We start from the raw sequence: 13,000 nt of genomic DNA, 5'->3' as shown, positions 1-13,000 counted from the left end.
GCTTGATTTTGTTTTATTATTTAAAGGTGTTTGTTAAATATTTTTAATAGGCATCTGAATTCCTCTCTGTGTTTGTCTTAAAGTTCTTAAAGTTCATTGGGCTTCCTAGAACAACTATTTTGAATTTTTTACTGAAAGGTCACATATTACTATCACTCCAGTATTGATCATTGGTGCCTTATTTAGTTTGTTTGGTGAGGTCATATTTTCCGGGATATTCTTGATGCTTGTGGATGTTCATTGATGTCTGAGCATTAACGAGTTAGATATTTCTTCATAGTCTGGGCTTATTTGACCTGTCCTTCTTGAAAAGGCTTTCCAAGAGTTCAAAGATAATTGAGCCTGTGATCTAAGTTTTTGGTCACTGCAGCTATATCAGCAGTAGGGGGCACCCCAAGTGCGACACTGCAACCCTTGCAGATTCTTTATGCTGGTGGACTAATTTTTTGTTTTCATGAAGGTGCTTTGTTGCATGGATGATTGTTTAGTTTGGTGTCTCTGCAAGAGGGATGAGTACTGAAGTATTCTATTGAACCATCTTGCTCTGCCTCCCCAGACCTGTATATGTTTTAAATATATAAACTACTTGGGATTTTTAATCTAACAGTTCCACACAAGGGCTTTGAAGATATATGATTTAGCCATTTTATCACTCTACATCCTTAAGCAAGTTATTTAATCTCTGTGTGCCTCAGTTTCTTCCTCTCCAAAATAAGATAAAGTAGGGTCATTGTAAATTAAATGCAAAGATTATGAAGCACTTAAGACTATACTTGGTGCTATTGACTTAATAGTGTCCTTTCCCAAAAATTCATATGCTGAAGCCCTAATCAAAAGTATGAATGTTTTTGGAAACAGGGCCCAAGAAGATAATTAAAGTTAAATGAGATTATAAGGGTGGGCCCTGGTCTTATAGGATTAGTGTCCTTATAAGAAAGGGTACTGGAGAGCTTTCTCTCCTCATCCCACTCTCACAAACTCAACAGGAATGACCGCATGAACACACAAAGGGAAGGAGGAGATCTGCGAGCCAGGAAGAGAGCCCTCCCCAGGAACCAAATTGCCTGGCACCTTTATTTGGACTTCCCAGCCTCCAAATTGTTATTGTTATGGTTGCTTGAGCAGACTAATACATGTGACACATAATAATGATCATTAAGTGTTCATATTATTATGTGCATTGGTTTCTAGGGTTGCTGCATACAGAGTACCATAAACTTGGCATCTTAAAACAATAGAAATTTATTCTCTCACCATTCTGGATGCTAGAAGAATGAGGTAAAGGTGTCAGCAAACCTATGTCCCTTCTGGCTCTTTCCTTGCCTATCCTAGCTTGGGGTGGTTGCTAGCAACCTTTACCATCATCAATCCAATTTCTGCCTTCATTGTCACATGGCCTTCACTTTGTGTCTTTCTCTGTGTCCTCCACTCTTCTTATAAGCACACCGGTCATATTGGATTTAGGACTCACCTTAATCTAGTATGACCTCTTCTTAACTTAACAAATTAAAGAACTGATATCCAAGTAAGTTCCCACTCTGACATTCCATTCAGACATGAGTTTGTGAGAGATACTATTCAACCCAGTATACTATTCACATTCTTAGTAGAAGTAGATGGGGATGATATGTGAGTTTATTTTAAAGTTAGAGTTATACTCACGATCTTTTAAACTAATATATTCTACTTCTCATGATTCTTCAATTTAGACTCTTCTACTCTAGAAAAGCATGTGAATATGAGATCTGTGCAGCAATAGTTAACCCAGCCCTGCTCCACTGACAAGGATGACACTGAAAGCCAGTATCAGGGAGCTGCACTTCGTGGGCATAAGGAATCAATATCTAGTGAGGGCCAGCTCTGTGCCTAGGGGCCCATGGTATATAACAGTGAACTTGACAGGCCTAAATACCACCCTCATGAACTTATATTTTATTGTGAAAGGAGAACAATCAACAGTACTAAGTAAAATACGTGGTGGAGTAGATAGAGACACTCTGTGGGGGACAATAGTGCAGGAAGCTGAGCAGGGAGGCTAACAGTGAAGAGTGCAATTAGAGGAACCCTCTTACCAGTTTTCTCAGGCTTTTCCTGGTGTTGACACCAAAAATGCCATATCTCAAGTAATAACTCTGACCTGGGTGAAGCAGGATGGTCAGACACTATAGCAGAATTTCAGCTAAATCTATGAAAAAGGCCCACTGAGAAGGTGACATTTACATAAAGCCAGGGGGAGATAAGGAAGTGGAATCAATCCATAGAGATACTCTGGTGGGGTTGATACCAGGCAGGAAAAGGAGCAAGCTCAGAGCCCTGGGGTGGGGGAAGAAGCAAGCGTGGCAGGGTCGGCAGTGATGGAAAGAAGGGCCAGAGCACCAAATACTATTGGACCATCCTCCAGACCATCATAATGGCTTTAGGTTTTACTCTGGGTGTGATGGGGACTTCTGGGAGAGTTTCCAGCAGAGAAGTGACTTGACCTGACTTTCATTTTAGCAGGGTCCCTCTCATTGAATAAGGAGTCAGTTGTGGAAGAGGCTTATTTACATAAAAGAAAAAAGATGATGTGGCTTAGTCCAGGAAGTTGGTGAGACAGAATCATAATTTGGGTGACTTTTTAAAAATTATAAGCAACAGTTGAGCTTCATAGCTATAAGAATGTGTGCCCGGTGTGGTGGCTCATGCCTGTAATCCTAGCACTCTGGGAAGCCAAGGTAGTGTAGCTCAGGAGTTTGAGGCCAGCCTTAGCAAGAACGAGACCCTGTCTTGTGTTGTGGCTAAGGATCTGCTGACAGTGTAGATGTGGGTTCTAAGGCTTTTGCCTGAGCAAATGAGAAAAAAAATGGAAAATAATGGAAACCAAGATGGTAAGTAGGTAGAGAGAACCTAGGGCCCAGCTTGGAGACTGGCAGATTCAAGATGCCTATTAGATCTGTAATGGATATACTACTTAAGTAATTGTGTAGATGAGTCTGAAGGTCAAGGGAGGACGTGCACATTTGGGAGTCTTCAGCAAACAGATGGTATTTAAAGCTCTGAGACACAATGAGACCACAAGGGAAGTGAGTTAGATGGGAAAGAGAAGTGGTCCAAGGCCTGAACTCAGGGCCCACCTGTGATATAAGAAAGATAACACAGAACCAGCAAAGGAGACTGGTGAAGACCCCAATGAAATGAAAGTAAAACCCTAAATGGGTGGAAGCCATGTGGGAACAAAGGCTCAATAAGAGTAGGACCAATCAGCTGGCTCCAGTGCTGCTAGTAAGCCAAGCAAGGTGGAGCTGAAGACTGGCCAGTGAGCATGGTGGTGTGGAGGTCCTCAGGGACCTGGACAGGAGCAGTTTCAGTGGCATGGCAGAACTGAATGGATGTCAGACTGGAGTGGATTTAGAAAAGAATGGAAAAGAAGAAATAGGAGGCAGTTGGTACAGACAACTCTTCTGAGAAGTTGTATAGCAAAAGAAAGAAAACAAGTGGTATCAATAAAGGCTTTCTTAAGATAGGAAAAATAACAGGCTGCATGCTGGTGGACATGATCCAGCAGAGAGGCTGAAATGGATGAGTTGGGCTCAGGAGAATGCTAAAGCAGCATCCTTTACTGACAAGGGTGGAAATTGTGCACACCTACGGGACTCCTGGGAGCATGGAGAGTTCCCCCCTACCTAGAGGGAAGACAGGATGTGTGGATACAGGTGCAGGAAGGTGGGGTGGGCTGGAGGAATGAATGTAGAAGCAGGTGTGCACTACTTTAATCTCCTGCCTGAGACTCACTCCAAACCTGAGGTCCAAGTATGCCCTGTGCTGCCTTGGGGATGAAATATTTCCTGGCTGGGGTTTCACGGCATATTATAGACACTGGGCAGGAGATTTGTTAAACTGCACTGAGATGAGAAGCCATCCAATTATCACCCAGTGACCCTAAGAAGTAGTAAGTCATCAATGCATCCCAGGCTTTAGACTTGGAATGCAAGGAAGCAGGCAATGTTTCAAAAATCTCACTATCCACTTGCCAAACACTGATCATTCATAGAGTGGCAGTGATAGGAGAGGACTTAGGATGTGAGGACAGGCAGCCAGGAGCTTTCCCAAAGGAGGAGACAGGCACGGGTGCATGCTACAGGTTGCCCAGGTAGCACACACACATCAAGGACAACCAGCCCTCTAGGGTCTCTGTGTCCAGCCCCCATCCCCTCCATCCACCAAGCTTACTCCAGTGCAGCCAATGGGACTCTTCATAAGTCTCTCGACCTCCTAAGCATCCTCCCCATCCCCCAGAGCCTCATTTTGCGGTCTCCTATACTCTCTGTCCCATGCCTGAGCCTCCCAACACACTCAAACTCATATACCCAGTGCAAGAAAACCCTCCTCAGCCTTCAGAACTGAAATTAGAAATCACTTGCCCAAAGTCACCTTCCCAGATCCTTCAAATAGCCCTTTCTCCTCATCCCTACACCCTGTACACTTCCAACATACACTTTATTGAAATTGAACAAGGGCATGTTGTTTGTGTGTGTGTGTGTGGTTATTTATTTATTTATTTTTAGCATCTGGGCTAAAGCTCCCCAATGGCTGAGGCCTCAGGTTCTCCACCTTCAGACATATAAGAACTCAATGGTTACAGTGTTAGTCTTCTGTTACTGCTATAACAAATCACCACTAGTGGCTTGAAATAGCAGAAATGTATTATCTTGTAATCTGCAGGTCAGAAGTCCAAAATGGACCTCGCAGGGCTGAAACCAAGGTGTCAGCAGGGCAGAGTTCCTTCTGGAGGCTCTAGGGGAGAATCTGTCATTTTGTGTTTTCCAGCTTCCAGAGGCCACCCACGTTCCTTGGCACTCACACTCTTCCTCCATCTGCAAAGCCCACAGTCACCTGACTCAGACATCTGCTTCCACCTTAGCATCTTCCCTAATTCTGCTTCCTCTCTCTTCCACTTATAAGGACCCTTATGAGATTGGACCCATCCAGGCAAACAAGAAATCTCCCCATCCCAAGATTCTTAACTTAATCACATATGCACAATCCCTTTTGCCATGTAAGGTTACATATGCACAGATTCCGGGATTTAAGACATAGATATCTGTGGGGGGTTGGGTCAGGGGACATCATTCTGCCTACTACAGTTGCTGAATAAGATAGTATTAAAATCCAAATTATAGGGAAAGATTGAGGAAATGTCAGGGATGATGCCTAGTGTTTCATTCACTTAGCCCAGAGGTCCTCAAACTTTTTAAACATGGGGCTAGTTCACTGTCCCTCAGACTGTTGGAAAGCCGGACTATAGTTTTAAAAAATATATGAAGAAATTCCTATGCACACTGCACATATCTTATTTTGAATTAAAAAAATAAAACGGGAACAAATGCAATCACACCACCTCATGTGGAGTTTGAGGACCCCTGATTAGCCATTCATTCAATCATCCCTGCTGTGTTCTACGCTCTGTCTGGGTCCTGATAGCAAACACAACAAGGAAAAATAACTGTTTACATATACTCCAGTGGAGAAGGTGACAATAAATAAGGAAAATCAGGAATATGTTCTAAGAAGAGAAAATAAAATGGGGATGGAAGATAAAAATATATATGTGGGGATGGGATACTGTGTTCAGTTTTAGATGGGATGATCAATAAGATTGCACTGAGAAATGGAATTTTAAGAAAGGCCTGAAAGAGTTGAGGAAGTTAGCTATGCATTTGTCTGAGAAAAACAGCACACGCAAAGGTCCTGAGGCAGAGGCAAGCCTGGATGTCCAGGGGCAGAGGAGATCAGTGTGGCTGTAGAAAAGTGAATGGGGCTGATGATAGGAGGAGCAGGTCTTGACGAGGCTTGCAGGTCACAGAGCAGACTGGCCTTAACCCTGAGTAAAACAGGAATCCATGGGAGGGCTTTGCACAGAGCAGGGACATGGTCTGACTTAACATGTGAATAGGCAGATCTATTCCTTAAAAAATATCTAGTTACACCCATCTCCGCTCATGGCACTTAGTAGGTGCTCGATAAAATATGTTGACTGGATGAACACATGAGTCTCAGAGAGAAAAGCAGTTACCTCGAGGATGCTGCACCATCAGAGGCAGATCTTCCCTGAGAGCCAGGGACCTGTTTTCAGGAGACCCTGCTGGAAGACTAAACACCAGGGCTAATATGTTGCCTGGATCTGTTTCAGTTGCTCAGCGAGGACCGGTTTCAAGACATTGAAAAGATTAAGACCATTGGCAGCACCTATATGGCTGTGTCAGGCCTGTCACCTGAAAAACAGGTAAAGTACTCTTTGGACTCAGCCACAGCCTTTGGCGGGGTCTTGCTGTTGTCATGTCACTGAACCTGGTGAAGCCTCTGCCACCAAGAGGCTTGGGGAAAGGTAGGGAGAACCTCTGACAAACTGAATTAGCATAGTTATGTGATGTCATTTGCTTCGAGGTAGGTAGAACCTACTGGATGAAATGATGCCACTTTACTGAGAAACTTCAGGGTTTCATTCTGACCCTCACTGTTCCCATGAACAAAAATCAGGGCCAAGAAATGCCCTGATTATGATTTAGTTCTGGGTGTTACTAAACCCCAAATACTAGCTCCTTTCTCTTATTTTTATTATTTTTACTTTCAAAACTCATATATGATAATAGCTCCTACTTTGGGGGGAGTGTTGAATGTGCACCAGGCACTAGTGATAGAGACACCATCTACCTTTCTGGGTTAATAGGTGAATTAGCTCAGACAAGGTCATGCTGTCCATACAAAGTCTTGCATCTAGTAAGTGACTACCTGGAAGAAACCCATGCTGGTAATTTGGTGCATGTGCATGGCACTCTGTAGCAGAGGTCAGAAAACCATGACCCACAGACCAAGTCTAGCCCACCACCTTTTTAAAAAATAAAGCTTTATTTGAACATAGCCACACCATTCATTTACATTTTACTATTGCTCCTTTCAAGCAAAAATAGCAGTGTTGAGTAGTCACAATAAAGACCGTATGGTTCACAAAAACCTAAAATATTGCTGATCTGTGTGCCAGCCTCTGTGGTGTAGGAGCATAAAGGTCTCTCATATCCATAATGTCATCCAATCCCTGTGAGGTAGGAAGGGAAGACCCACATTTTATGGATTTGGAAGGCTCAGAGATGCCCAGAGGCTTGCTCTGCTCATCCCCCAGGAGTTTCGTGAGCAAATGTCTAAATGAAATATCCTGTAAACAGACTCTGGGAGCTCTTGAAAGGAAATAGACCCAATTCTGAGACTGGAAATGATGGACCTAGGAATGTAGGAAGGTGCGCACGCAAACACCCTAACACGCACACACACACCAGTGAGCGCACTCCGGAATTCACAGGGCACTGATACGTACAGATGTGGAAGGAGGAACAGAACAACCCACACATCTCACACTCCTGAAGGCAAATCTCACGTGACCCCGTGCTGCTGGGATACCGAGGACTTGTGCACACAGTGGCTCACTCACATGATTATTTCCTTCTGAAGGACGTGTGGGTGGGGTCGGGACACAACGCCCCTGCCTGCTACGGAAATGTTAATGTTGAATGACGACTCCTCTCACCTTCGCTCCAGCAATGTGAAGACAAATGGGAGCATTTGTGCGCCCTGGCCGACTTCTCTCTCGCCCTGACCGAAAGCATCCAGGAGATCAACAAGCACTCGTTCAACAACTTCGAACTCCGGATTGGTGAGTAGCAGCTGGGACTGTGGCAAGAGGGACCCCATAGAGCCAACTGGCCTTGCTCTAAGAGACCCTCTTACACTCTGGCCATCAATCCATGGGAGCTTTTGACCGCAAAATGCAACAGATTCAGCGTGACCCGCCAAGGGCAGGGATAGGGTCAGGCCTTTATGATAGGATAGCTTAGGCCAGTGGTTCTCAACCTTCCTAATGCCATGGCCCTTTAATACAGCTCCTGTGGGTCGCGACCCACAGGTTGAGAACCGCTGGCTTAGGCCTTTCTGAGCATCCTCTCTGCAAAGGCAGGATACTGGCCTTTGTGGATAAATACAAAGCAGCCAGTGTTTGGGTAAATACTAAACTATGGTCAAACTGTCTTCCAACTTACCCACTCAGGCGAGGCCATGCTTGGAGAGGTCGCTAACTAGGGCGGCGCCTGTGGCTCAGTGAGTAGGGCGCCGGCCCCATATGCCGAGGGTGGCGGGTTCAAACCCAGCCCCGGCCAAATTGCAACAAAAAAATAGCCGGGCGTTGTGGCAGGCGCCTGTAGTCCCAGCTGCTCGGGAGGCTGAGGCAAGAGAATCATGTAAGCCCAAGAGTTAGAGGTTGCTGTGAGCTGTGTGATGCCACGGCACTCTACCTGAGGGCGGTATGTGAGACTCTGTCTCTACAAAAAAAAAAAAAAAAAATTTAAAAAAAAAAAAAAAAAAAAAAAAACCATTTAATTCTGACTTCTTCTGTGCAGCTCAGTGCTGAGGGTTAGTATATTGCTCTCATGTTCTTGTGTATAACACTTTCAGGCAAAAGCAGGTTTCTCTGAGGCTGCCAGATACTGTACTGAGCCAGAGACAGGCTCCACTCGCCACAGAGCTCTCCCCTTCCTTGGGCTCAGAGACACACTTATGCAAAGCAATAGCGCAACAATAATCACCGTGATAAAATGCAAGTATTAATCCTTTATAATCTGTATCATTTGCCAATTTCTTCTACATCTCTGCTGAGCCTGGACAACCTCTTAAACATGTTCTGAAAGCTCCTAGTCTAGTCCACATTCTTGTTTCATAAATGAGTAAACACAGGACCAGAAAAGGAGAGTAACCAGCTTAAGATCACACAGCCAAAGAATCACGCCAGCAGCAGCTCCAGGCTTTCCTGATTGAGACCATGACAACTCTCAACTTTAAGACAACTTTAAAGCAACTCTCACTGCTGGCCTCAGATGATAGACATCCTCTGACAAGCCATTTTATTTTACTTGGTTCTCCCTTAGAAACTTTCAAGAAAAAGAGGTCAAGATATAATAATATCTGACTTTTCTGATCTAAGGAAGGCCACATATTTTTGTCCTTTGGAACAAAATAAATTATATTTCATGCTTTTGATCTATGGATGGGATGTTCAGGGCTTATTCCCACAACTCCCATTAGTCCTATAAGTCTTCTCAAAAATCATTGCCTACAAAATCAAACCAGGAATCAAAAGAGAATCTGAAGCCTGAACAAAGAGCTATTCTAAGCAAATTCCAAAGACGTTGTCAAAGTTAGGGCCAACTCTTGGTGTTCCCTATCAAACTGCCAATATAATTTTACTGATAACAAAGGTTAGAAAATTAATTTCCCAACTGTATCAAGCATCTCAGTTTGTGCTTTGCATCTGCTGTAGTGAGCTGTGTGACTCTGAGCAAGTCATTTAAACCCTCTGAGTCTCAGTTTCCTCCTGCATAAGCTGGGTGTTATGGTACTACCTCCCCTGCCTGCCTACCCTACAGGAATAATGTCACAATCAAATGGGATAATGGCTTTAAAAGTGCTCTGCAAACTTTAAAAAGCTAATCATCATTGATTCCCATTGAAAAACAGTCTGTTTTTCAAACTTCCAATTGATTATGCTGTGTGTGTACACATATCTGGGTGTGTCTTGCTCTTGCCTCTGCCTAAAATAATCTTACCCAGAGATCTTCAGAGCTAGTCCCACCACTTTCTTCAGATCTATGCTCAAAAAAAAGTCTGTGCTAACTGCCCTATTCCAGAATGCACCCCGCCCATATTTCTTTATCCCTTTACCCTGATTGAGTTTCCTTTACAGCCTTTGTCATTTGCTGATATGTTACCTATTTTTCATTATTTTCTATCTCTCGCCAGTAGAAGAGGCAGGGCTGTATCTCTTTTCTTTTCCATGATATTCCCAATGCCTGGCACAACACCTGGGTCTGTGCTGTAGTGAGCTGTGTGACTCTGAGCAAGTCATTTAAACCCTCTGAGTCTGTTTCCTCCTGCATAAGCTGGCTGTTATGGTAGCAGGTGCCTCTTCAATGTGTATTGAATAAAAAAATCCAAGTCTGTTAGGAGATATACACAATCGCTAATATGTTTAGTGAAATGTTTTCATTTCTAGAAGAGAAGTCTATGTGTCCTAGATGAAGGAGAAGGCATTCAACCTGCCTTTAGAAGCATTTCCAAATAAAATGAGGGATTCCTGGGAAATAATACTCCAAGCAGAGAAAGGCAGGGTAAAATCACAAAGGTGGGAAGTGGTTGGCAAGTGAGGGGAGCTCTAGCAGCTCAGTATGGATACAGTGCTGAGGTAAAGGAGAGAGTGGGGCGAATGAGACTGGCAACTTTGGCAAAGACCGGCCCTTGAGTATGATTCTAAAGCATTAACTGTATCCTCTAGACCAGTGATTTTTCAACCAGTGGGACGCGCACACTGGTGTGCATGAGAGGACCTTAGGTGTGCCACAAAAATTTTTAAAGATCATTAATTAAATTATTTTTCAAAGAAGTTCAAAGCACAGTATGTATATTCTTTATTTTACTTCTTTTTTTTTTTTTTTGTAGAGACAGAGTCTCACTGTACCGCCCTCAGTAGAGTGCTGTGGTGTCACACAGCTCACAGCAACCTCTAACTCTTAAGCTTAGGCAATTCTCCTGCCTCAGCCTCCCGAGTAGCTGGGACTATAGGTGCCCGCCACAACGCCCGGCTATTTTTTGTTGCAGTTTGGCCGGGGCTGGGTTTGAACCTGCCACCCTCGGCATATGGGGCCGGCACCCTACTCACTGAGCCACAGGTGCCGCCTACTTCTTTTTTTTTTTTTTTTTCATCAACATAATTTAAGTGTGCTGTGGAAGTTTCACTATAGGTTCCAGTGTGCTGGGAGATAAAAATGGTTGAAAAACACCACTTTAGACCAAAAGGGCCCCAGTAGATGTTTCAGTGATTTGCAGCTTAATCAGACCGGCACTTACTGCAGGAAGAACCATCCCTCCTGCAGCAGTGTGTGGGATGGGGGGCATTCAAGATGACAAGGGATGAGACAGGGGGCCAGTTAGCCATCACCGTGGACTGGACTAACGATGCTGACCACCTATACTAAAACAAAGCAGTGAAAGGTCTCCCCAGGCCCTTGGAGCATGGCATCAGCAAAAGCAGGGGCAGATTCCAGGGTCCCCTATTCCCAGTCAGTGTTCTGCTCATCCCATGGGCAAGATAAGCCAGTGTTCACATGAAAATTATAATTATATTCTGTTGAACACTCATCTCTTGTCTGGCACCACTATCCCAATGGCTTTACTTATATTATCTCTTTAAATCCTCTTTTTTTCTTATTTCCACTTTGCAGATGGGAAAAGTGAGGTCTGAATATGTGAACCTACTGAGACAGGTCCCACATCTAATAAGTGACTGAGCCAGGATCTGAACTGGAGTTCCTGCACACAGTTCACACGTGTAGTGATTACTCTCCTGGGGAGTGGTCCAGGCTCCTCGATGTCCCTCTTCTCTCTCTCATCTCTTGCTCCCTTTTCACTCACAGGCATCAGCCATGGCTCAGTGGTAGCTGGCGTCATCGGCGCTAAGAAACCACAGTATGACATTTGGGGCAAAACTGTGAACCTGGCCAGCCGAATGGACAGCACAGGGGTCAGCGGCCGGATCCAAGTCCCAGAGGAGACCTATCTCATCCTGAAGGACCAGGGCTTTGCCTTTGACTACCGAGGGGAGATCTACGTGAAGGGCATCAGTGAACAGGAAGGAAAAATCAAAACGTACTTTCTCCTGGGAAGAGTCCAACCCAACCCATTCATCCTGCCCCCAAGGAGACTGCCCGGGCAGTACTCCCTGGCCGCAGTCGTCCTGGGCCTTGTCCAGTCTCTCAACAGGCAAAGGCAGAAGCAGCTCCTCAATGAGAACAACAGCACGGGGATCATCAAAAGTCATTACAGCCGGCGGACTTTGCTGACACCCAGTGGGACAGAGCCGGGAGCCCCTGCTGAAGGCACCGACAAATCCGACTTGCCATAAGAAGCATTTGCTTTGTGTTCCTTTTTTTTGTATTTCTTTTATATATGAAATAAATATACTAATAAAAAGGTTTAATTTTTTTTAGAACAAGGATGGTTTCATTGGTCTTTGAATGCACCAGGTCAAGGACACAATTTGAGGTTCTCTTCCATCGCAAACAGTTGTTGATCACCCCTTTTGCATGGGGTTTATTGGCAAGCAAAGATAGATGAGACAAGTTTCTGACTTTAAGAGGCTCACAACTAAGTCAGAAAGAGGGTCATGGGAACAGAGAGTCCACATGATCAGATAGATACTCAATAACAATTGCCACTCTTTCAGAATGTGTCATGTGTCAGGCCAGAATGTCTTCACATACATTCTTCAATTTTCCTATGATCCTCACCATTCCTGTACATTCATTTGATCTGTATTTATTGAGTACCTAAAAGGCACCTGTGCTGCCCCATGCTCTGGAGAAATCCCTCAAAGAGCTAACATTCTGATTGGAGAGTAATCGATAATGTTCTTACAAGCCAGTAGACATAAAGAATCTACTTTCAGATAGAGGTAGAGGCAATAGAGAAAATTAAGGAGGACAATTAAATAAACAATGGGAGGGCAGAAATACTGATTTAACTGAAATCATAAGGAAAGGCTTCTTTGAGGCTGTGATGTTGAAGATTAGCCCTAAATAATGAGAAAGGGGCAACCCATAGGACCTGGGAGAAAAGTGACCCAAGCAAAAGGAACGGCATGGGCAAAAGCCATGATGTGGGATCAAACCCAGTACACTGGGGGACAATGACAACATCAGAGGGTGGGGGCCACCACAGGTAGGGACACTGTTTCCTGGGAAGACAACTCTGAAGCTCTTTTCTATGATTGTAAGACTTTCAGGAATATTTCATACCGATGAGAAAGCTCAGAAAAACTAGAAGATTTGCCCAAGATCATAGAGTTAGTTGTAGAACTAGCTTCAGTACCATATTGTCAATAAAAGATTGACTGCTACAACAAAAATCTCCCAGTCTTAGTGGTTGA

At 44.2% G+C, this 13,000-nt stretch overlaps 1 protein-coding gene across 3 annotated transcripts in view; it reads left to right on the top strand.

The window, feature by feature from the left end:
• The window catches only part of ADCY8 (adenylate cyclase 8), a 256,006-nt gene extending 243,939 nt beyond the window's left edge, over nucleotides 1-12,067 (top strand). For all 3 annotated transcript variants that reach the window (XM_053559439.1, XM_053559441.1, XM_053559440.1), the window contains 3 exons: nucleotides 6,170-6,262; nucleotides 7,570-7,684; nucleotides 11,490-12,067. In XM_053559439.1, coding sequence (XP_053415414.1) covers nucleotides 6,170-6,262; nucleotides 7,570-7,684; nucleotides 11,490-11,977 — 696 coding nt within the window. In that variant the 3' untranslated portion in view covers nucleotides 11,978-12,067. The remainder of the gene's footprint in view (nucleotides 1-6,169; nucleotides 6,263-7,569; nucleotides 7,685-11,489) is intronic.
• Nucleotides 12,068-13,000: the final 933 nt, after the last annotated feature.

The sequence above is a fragment of the Nycticebus coucang genome, chromosome 13 (genome assembly GCF_027406575.1).
Source record: "Nycticebus coucang isolate mNycCou1 chromosome 13, mNycCou1.pri, whole genome shotgun sequence".
Lineage (NCBI taxonomy): Eukaryota > Metazoa > Chordata > Mammalia > Primates > Lorisidae > Nycticebus > Nycticebus coucang.
Note: the sequence above shows the minus strand (reverse complement) of the source record. Positions and strands in the feature narration are given on the sequence as shown.